The 8632-nt window shown below is 53.1% G+C and overlaps 1 protein-coding gene across 15 annotated transcripts in view; it reads left to right on the forward strand.

The window, feature by feature from the left end:
- The window catches only part of ATAT1 (alpha tubulin acetyltransferase 1), a 28415-nt gene extending 20061 nt beyond the window's left edge, over positions 1–8354 (forward strand). For 2 of the 15 annotated variants that reach the window (XM_015570661.1, XM_015570664.1), the window contains 6 exons: positions 3221–3266; positions 3381–3446; positions 4782–4853; positions 4981–5221; positions 7498–7745; positions 8009–8354. In XM_015570661.1, the coding sequence (XP_015426147.1) occupies positions 3221–3266; positions 3381–3446; positions 4782–4853; positions 4981–5221; positions 7498–7745; positions 8009–8295 (960 nt within the window). In that variant the 3' untranslated portion in view covers positions 8296–8354. Of the gene's footprint in view, positions 1–3220; positions 3267–3380; positions 3447–4781; positions 4854–4980; positions 5222–5656; positions 6661–7497; positions 7746–8008 lie in introns of those variants that run through there. The other 13 variants (XM_015570663.1, XM_015570666.1, XM_006774043.2 and 10 more) reach the window with 12 other exon arrangements.
- The last annotated feature ends 278 nt before the right edge of the window (positions 8355–8632 follow it).

The raw sequence follows: 8632 nt of genomic DNA on the forward strand, positions 1-8632 counted from the left end.
GTCTTATACCTGGAAAAATACGGTACTTGGCTTTGGGCAAACCATGTCTCCAAGTCTTTGTTGTTGTTCTTAAATATATCCCAAGGATATATTTTTTAGAGAGAATGGAAGGGAGGGGAGGAGGGGAAGAGAGAGGAAACACTGATGTGAGAGACAAATCAACAGGTTGCCTCCCGCATGCACCCCTACTGGGGATTCAACCTGCAACCCTTTGATGCATGGGCTGATGCTCTAACCACTGAGTTACACCAGCCAGGTCTCCAAGTCATTTTTACTATTCTTTAAAATAGGGTTGTTGTGAAGGCCAAATTGAATGTGATAATATAATAAGTAATTCTAAAGTGATCAATTATTAGATATCAGAGTGGTACCCTGTCCTCCAGCATGTCTTCCCCCGATAGCTCCACCTACTCGAGCCCTACTTACTAGTAAATCTCCCTTTTCTCAGTGTTGGAGCCTGAGACCTGTGCTCTTGTCAGTGGGCTTTGTTTGGACAGTTCTGGATGCCTGCCTTGGCATTTTGTGAGAGTGGGTCCTGGGACAACCTAAAGGGGTCTGGGCTTTTTGTTTTTGAGATAAAATTCACTATTTTAACTATTTAAAACAAACAACTCAGTGGTTTCTAGTATATTCACATAATTGTGCAATTCCCACCACTGTCTAATTTCAGAACATTTCCATTTCCCAAAAAGAAACCTGGAAGTCATTAAGCACTCCCTACTCCGTCCCCATTCCCTTACACCCACCTGCTTAATCTGGACATTTTATGTGAATGGGTCACACAATATGTGGCTTTTGTGACCGTTGTGTTTTAAGGGGTCTCATTCATATTGTAGCTTGTATAAATACTTCATTCCTTTTTATGGCCAAAAAATACTCCATTATGTGGCTCTACCACATTTTTATTTTTTAATCCTCACTGGAGAACATTTTTCCATTGATTTTTCAGAGAGAGAGTGGGAGAGGGAAAGACAAAGAGAAATATTGATGTGTGAGAAACATCAATTGGTTGCCTCCAGGACCAGGGCCGGGAAGGAGCCTGCAACCTATGTACGTACGTGCCCTTGATCAGAATTGAACCTGGGACCCTTCAGTCCGCAGGCCGACGCTCTATCCACTGAGCCAAACCGGCTAGGGTGGCTGATTGATATTCGGTTGTTTCCACTTTTTGTCCATTATGAATATTGTGTACAAGATTTTGTTTGCATTTGTATTTTCAGTTCTCTTGGGTGTATACCTAAGAGTGGACTTGCTGGTCATACGGTAATTCTTTGTTTACCTTTTTGAAGAACCAACAAACTGTTTTTCCAATGATAATATTTCACCTCTCTACCAGCAATGGATGAGTGTTTCAGTTTCTCTTCAGCGGTTCTCAACCTGTGGGTCGCCCACAATGAAAATACATCCTGCATATTATTTACATTACGATTCATAACAGTAGCAAAATGACAGTTATGAAGTAGCAACGAAAATAATTTTATGGTTGGGGGTTACCCAACATGAAGAACTGTTTTAAAGGGTCGCGGCATTAGGAAGGTTGAGAACCACTGCCATCCTCACCAACATTTGTTATTTTTCCTTTTAAAAAATAGTGATTGTCCTCATGGGTGTGAGTGTATCTCTCTCTGGATTTGCCTCGCATCTCCCTATGACTAATGATACTGAGCACCTTTTCCAGGGCTCACCAGCCCTTTTAGTATTTTCTTCAGAGAAATGTTTATTCAAGTCCCATGCCCATTTTTTTTTTAAAAAAAACCAGTGTTTATTTTGCAAATAAAATGCTCAAGAAACTTTAAAAAGGTCCAAAGGCCTAGGGATATCCAGGTTTCAGATAAGATTAGGGGCAGGTGCTGACTACTGGTTTCCCGTTACTAACGCTTAAACATCTATGTGCTGGATTCTATAGTTCCATGATTCTTGTTGGGAGTTAATTCCTCCGACTCTCGATGGCGTACATCAACTTCTACCACAATAAGAACGATAAGAAAAACAGTGGTGGTAGCCATCAATGCCATTGCCAAGGGAAACATTTTCTGGCCCGGGGAGAAACCTGCCACAGCAAATCCAAAAATCAAAATCGTTAATCCAGTAAAGAAGAAAAAGTATTGTTTGCAGAATCTATAGGAACACATTCTTCGGATTATTCTCTGCAACAGAGCCCGCTAATCATAAACTCGAGGTGTTCTGATCATGATGAGTCTTATCTTGGTTAATGCAGCTCTTGAATAGCCAGAAAAGTCAAACTCCTTTCAAGACGAGATCCCATGCCCATTTTTAAATTGTGTTATTTTTTCTCAAGTTTAAGAGTTTTTTTTGATATATTCTAGATACCACATCCTTATCAGATAGATGATTTGCAAAATATTTTGTCCTATTTTGCTTGTGGGTTGTCTTTTTATTTTCTTGAAAGTGTCTTTTGAAACACAAAAGATTTTACTTTTGGCCAAAACCGGTTTGGCTCAGTGGATAGAGCGTCGGCCTGCGGACTGAAAGGTCCCAGGTTCGATTCTGGTCAAGGGCATGTACCTGGGTTGCGGGCACATCCCCAGTGGGAGATGTGCAGGAGGCAGCTGATCGATGTTTCTCTCTCATTGATGTTTCTAACTTTCTAACTCTCTCCCTTCCTCTCTGTAAAAAATCAATAAAATATATTTTAAAAAAAAAAGAAATTGTATAATCCAAAGTGATAATTTTCCACAATGTTTCCTTCTAAGGTTTTCATAGTTTTAGCTCTTAGATCCATTTTTATTTGTGTGTTTTGTTTTTTGGCCTGTGGTGTGAAACAGAGGTCCAAACTCATGATCTCGCATGTGGAGTTCAGTTGTCTAAGCGCCATTTGCTGGAGAGACTGCTCTGCCCCAGGGGATGGCTTGGCACCGTGTTGAAAGTCAGCTGACCACAGACACACGCGTGTACTTTGGGACTCTGTCACTCCGTCGGCCTCTGTCTGTCCTTAGGCTTCCACTGTATCATGTTGATGACCGTGGCTTTGCAGTATTGAAGTCAGGAAGTGTGATTCCTGCAACTTTGTTCTTTTCCAAGACGTTTCTGGCTCTTTGCGGTCCTGTGCCTTCCTTATCAGTGTGGGGCTCACTGTCAGAGCCTGCGACTTTGAGGGGCTGTGGGACAGAGGGCAGGCTTTCCTAGCCCAGGGTTCTGTGCCCGAGGCGTTTCTGAGTGGCTGAGGGGATGACCGCATTTTGCTCGTTTTGTCTTACAGGTGAACAACTTTGTGATCTTCGAAGGCTTCTTTGCCCATCAGCATCGTAAGTGTTCTCACCTGTGTGGTGGCCAACTAGCTGGGGCGAGGGGAAGAAAAGAGGTGGATTCTTGGTCCCACTGGTCCCCTCACTGAGGGGACCCCGCTTCCTTCCTCACAGGGCCCCCTGCTCCCCCTCTGAGGGCAACTGGACACGCGCGTGCTGCAGCCGACCCTGTGCCCCCTGGTAAAGCTGCGCTGTTAGGCAGCTGTGGTGCCGTGAGAGCTGTTCTCGGAGGCCACAGCAGCAGGGGTGCGGGTGGAGGGGGTGGGAAAGGGGACGTTCCTAAGCAGCCCAGCCCCCAGCAGCCTTACTCACTTGCCTCTCCCACATGGGAGCACAGTGCGTTGGAACTGTCAAGACTTCACTAAGCAAGCTGTTGGGGGCCTGTTTGAGTCAGTGCTGATGGAGCCTCTGTGGCTTCAGGTCCACAGGAGTAGGCGAGTCGGGCTCCTTTGTAACCTTCGGCCTGTCCATCGGTGAGGGGCAGACAAGTGCAGTGGGCCCTTCCTGTGCAGCCATAGGATACTGACACGAAAGGCACAAAGTGAAGTTGACCTGGAGAAACCTGACCGAGGAGGCACTGAAATGCTGCCCGTTTCCCCGAGCCATCCTCACGCTCCCTGCCAGCCAGCCCCCCTCCTCCTCACTGCCTCCCACAGGGAGGAGCAGCCAGGTGCTGGCTGCCATGCGCCCGCCATGCGCAGCGGGCCCCCTCCTGAGCCGGCCGTGACCAGCACTGGCTCCTCCTTGGCCAGGATAGGGAGTAACTGTCACTCAGAGAACAGGCAGGTTCAGTTATCGGCGTCAGCCAGTGTCCGGCCCTGAGAGGGACTCGTGCCCATGCCTCGTGGTTGCCAAGGCTTCCCGTGCCCGCCCAGATGGTGCCCAGGCTGCGAGGGGATGAGAGCCCGTGAGGTCCACAGTGGGGGCCATGGGGAGGGCTCTCCTGGCTCCTGAGGGAGACCCTCTTGAGAGAGGAAGGGAGGGAGCAAGGGAAGAAGTGAGGGCGGAGGCAGACTCTCACACCATGTCATCCTCCCCTCTGCTCCGATAACGCCTTTCCAGATACGCTTTCTCTCCGTCCTTCTTTTCCTATAAAACTTCAATCTCTTCCCATCTTGGCTCTGGAGGAGGAGGAGGAGGTTATGCCCCCCTCTCCTGGCCTCTCCAGAGCCATCCCCGACTCACCGAGGCCTCTGTCCGGCTCGTCTACCAGTAGAGGGACCTGTCCTCGCTGGCCCGGCGGGACCACTCCTCCGCCCAGAACCCCAGGGGCCTCCCTGGCTGCCTTCTCCTGCACCCCAGGTCCCAGCGGCTCCCTGGGTCTTCCCCCGGCACTGCATTCGGCCCCTCCTCCTGGCTCTCCTCCGCAGTGCTCCAGCACCCCGAGTTCCCTCTTCTGTGGGGGAGCGGACTCTCCCCAGGAGCTGTGGTCAGGGAGCAGTGGTGGGTCGTGGCCGGGAGGAAGGCTACCAAGTGTGTGTCTTGGTGTTCCCCTGCCTGTCTTCTCACCGCCAGCTCCAGCCAGGAAGCTGCCCCCCAAGAGAGCAGAGGGCGACATTAAGCCGTACTCCTCAAGTGACCGAGAATGTAAGGCGGTCGGGTGCCCGGCGTGGGGGGGCGGGGTGCCCCACCTCGGGAAGGGTCCGCTCTCTCTAAAGGCTCTGCTTTCTCATTTCTACCCTGATCTCTACTGTCATGGCTCCTCTCTTCCCAGTTCTGAAGGTAGCTGTGGAGCCTCCCTGGCCCCTCAACAGAGCCCCGCGCCGGGCTACACCCCCAGCCCACCCCCCACGCTCCAGCAGCCTGGGAAGCTCGCCGGAACGAGGTCCCCTCCGCCCCTTTGTGCCAGAGCAGGAGCTGCTGCGTTCCCTGCGCCTCTGCCCCCCTCACCCGACTGCCCGCCTTCTGCTGGCCACCGACCCTGCAGCCAGCCCAGCCCAGCGCCGCCGCACCAGGTGATGGCAGTGGGAGGGTCAGCGTTAGAAATGGAAAGGGTGGTTTGGGCCCAGGCGTGACACAGCAGGACAGCAGGCTGGGAGACACTGGAGGTGTGTGGGAGGTCTGGGGGTGCATGGCAGTGAGGGGGCAGAACAGGACTGTCTATGGCACTGGGGCCCCGTTTTACAGTGAGAGTGGGAGGAAGAACCCAGATCCGTGGGGGGTGTGAGCCCCTAAGTTGGGGAAATGCTGGTGTGGTTCTTGCTGGGAAGGAGCAGTGGCGTCTGGTATAGGTGGGGGCCCTGGCCCACGAGTGTGTGTGCGCGGCAGGAGCCATCCCGCAGCCGGAGGGGCATCTCCTGTCTCCCCCAGCTCTCTCCACCTCTGACTTCGTTTTTCTCTCTTCCCCCTTTTCCCTCTCCCTACCTCCTGTCCATGCCGTCCTCCCACAGCTCCCTTCCCCGCTCTGAGGAGAGTCGCTACTGACAGTTAACCCTCTGCCCTCCGGGAGCCTCGTCCCCGAGAACCCACCCCTTCTCGTCCAGTGCGTCCCCCAGAACCCCGAGGAGCCTGACGCAGCCCATGAGACTCCCTCTTCTCCTTTCTGGGTTGTCAAGGCCCCGGATGGCCCACTGCTTTGTAGCTTTCCTTGCCCTAGAAGCACCTCCTCTCCCAACGCGGTCACTGAGCACTCCCCACAGACAGCGGAGACGCTGCCACCCTGGCCGTGCAGCTCCTCCACATTGTCCAGAGCAGCACACCCTGGCTCGCTGTCGGACTCTAGACCACCATGGAGGCCCGACGGCCTTCGCTGCAGGGTCTTGTCCCTGGAACAAATCCGTAGCTCACTCTCCAGTCCAATGATGGCCTTCGTGCTGCCACCTACACTGCCTTTCAGCCCACTCATGCCAGCCAGCGAGGTCGCTTCGGAGCAGTCCAGGTGGCTAGGACAGGGACTTACAGCTCCTTAAAGGGACCCCCCAACATTGCTAAGCTCTTCATTACATGTGTGTATGTCAGGGACCCCTGAGCTGTTGTCTGCTTTGGGACTAGACTCACACTTCTGAAGACAGCACTACCCGCCAGGCCAGATTTTGTGAGGGACTTCGTTTCTTGGCAGCACCTGGGGTCAAAGAGGGGTCGCCTTTGTAAGGTTTCACAAGAGAAGCCTGAGTCTCAAGGGCCTGTTAGCTCCCGGCTCCGTCCTCCCCCAGCAGCTAGATTGTCGTGATGATGGGAACTTTTCTCTGGTCTTCCTTTCTTCCCTGCTCCTTCCTCTGTGTGTGGTAGATCAGGCACCCCCTGGTGCTCCCCCAAATCCTTGGGAGCAGGATCTCCCTTTCTCCCTACTCATTTCTCCTTTTTTCTCCCTCTCAGTGTTGTTTGAATAAAATGTGAATTCCTTTGTGTTTTTTAAATGGACATTTTCAATGAAAAAGCACACCCCAAAAAGCAACTTAAGGTCTCGGCCTCCTTTGTGTCACCTCTTATTTTCCTGGGCCTGGGAGTCTGTCCCGCGTGTCATCCTTATTGCTGAGATCTGCATGTCTTCTAGCACGGAGGCTCCGAGCTCCCTGCAGGGTCTAGTGTCCACCCTCCCCATGGCACTGCTGGATCTTCTCCTGCCCATCTCTCTCCCCTCATGCAGCTGCTGGGTCCCTCTGCAGAGGCTTCTGTGTGTACTTCCCCACTCCCCCCAGAGCCCTCGGGCTCTCCCCGTGACCCTACCCTTCACCCAGGCCAGCCCTTGCTGAGATGTCAAGGTTCACCATTATCCCTGGGACCCTCGAGTTGCATCCCTATAGCAATCCCCTAATGGTCCCGGGTTCCTCTTCCATTCTGGTTTCCTTCTCCCCCACCAAACCCTGGCCCCTCTCCCAACACAGTCCCTTACCTCTGCTGAGTGCCCAACACAGTCTGTCACCTCTCTTCAAAGGCTCCCTCCCTTTTCTTCCTAAATCACTTGGCCACTCCCTGTAAGTAAGGTAACTGTTTTCCAAACCAAACATCTGGGCACCAGGTCCAACAGATGGTTTACCTATGTGTAAGTCTGTTTTTGTGAGATGATTTGCATCACAAATATTAACACATTACTCCAACTAGAAACAGAAAAGCAATAAATCAGGATTGCTCCAGAAAATCTTTGGGGTATAAAATGAGCTCCCTCCCCTTTTCTGGGGCCCTGCTTAGGTTAAAACCCCTAGAAGTCTAATTGCCCCTCTCTGCACTCCTGTGCTATTCGTTTATTCCCCTCCTCTGATTCCTCCACACCCACTCACCTTCCCCCCTGCAGCCTCTTCCCCATCGCCTGCCATTTCTCCTACAGGGGGGCTCCCCCAGGGCTGGTAGCCCAGAGCTGCTGCTACAGCCGCTATGGGGGGCTGAATTCCTCATCCCCCAGCACCGGTAAGTATTCTTCCCTCCTTGCCCTCAAATCAAGCAGGTCATGCTCACCGCCTGCTCCAGCCTTCCCATGCACATGCCTGGTATTTCCGCAGGCAACCAAGAATGGAAGCAGGGGGAACAGGAAACAGAGAATAGGTGAGGCCTGATCCCCTCCCCTCCTGGCCTGCCCACACCTCTGTCTCTTTTCCTAACATCACTCTCAGCTCCTTCCTCTGAAATCTTATCCGTCCAACACTAACATCCTACAAGCCTGTTTCCCCATAAATTCAACTCTGCTACTTCCCTTGGGCACTTTTTGAGGTTTCCAGTTTGGACACAGCACCAGTGGTTCCATCATGGTCGTCCTCTACATAAGGGCCAGAAAGACCCTGACTCTCCATCTCCCTCTCACCCACCAGGGCCGCCAGCCAGGAGACCTTGTCACAGGATGGGAGTGGGGAGGCCCCCATGCACACAGTGCCTCCACAGGCCCAGGCCCCCGCCCCCCCAGCCCAGCACTGCACAGTGGCGGGGGACATGTTCAACGCCAGATTCATTCGCAACTTGCAGGAACGGCGCAGCACCAGGCCGTGGTGACTGCAGCCCCGCCACACCTGCAGTCCTCCTCTCCCTGCGGGAGCAGCCACCGCCGCCTTCCCGTGCCTGTATTCATTCACTCGTTCATTCATTCAACAGGCCTTCTTAGCAGTGCCCAACCATTTCTATCCTCACCAAAGCAATAAAGTATTTTTATCACGAGAGCTACTGAGAAACCTGTCGTTATTTCAATCTCACCCTCCTCGCCCAGCATCTTGCGCAAGCGCCCGGGGTGGCGCGAAGCCGGCGGCCGCTGGCTTACTGCGCAGGCGCGCTAAGGCAGGCTCCGGTCGCCGGCGCAGGCGCACTGACGGCAGACCAGCGCCTCGCCGCTTCGCCAGACCTGCCGCAGTGCGCAGGCGCGCATCGTCTCCGTTTCTCTCTCCGCCGCCCTGACCCCCTCCTTTCCCCTTCAAGGAGCCGGCGGCGGGGCGCGCCCACCCCGC

Source organism: Myotis davidii, unplaced genomic scaffold (genome assembly GCF_000327345.1).
Source record: "Myotis davidii unplaced genomic scaffold, ASM32734v1 scaffold1007, whole genome shotgun sequence".
NCBI classification, from domain to species: domain Eukaryota; kingdom Metazoa; phylum Chordata; class Mammalia; order Chiroptera; family Vespertilionidae; genus Myotis; species Myotis davidii.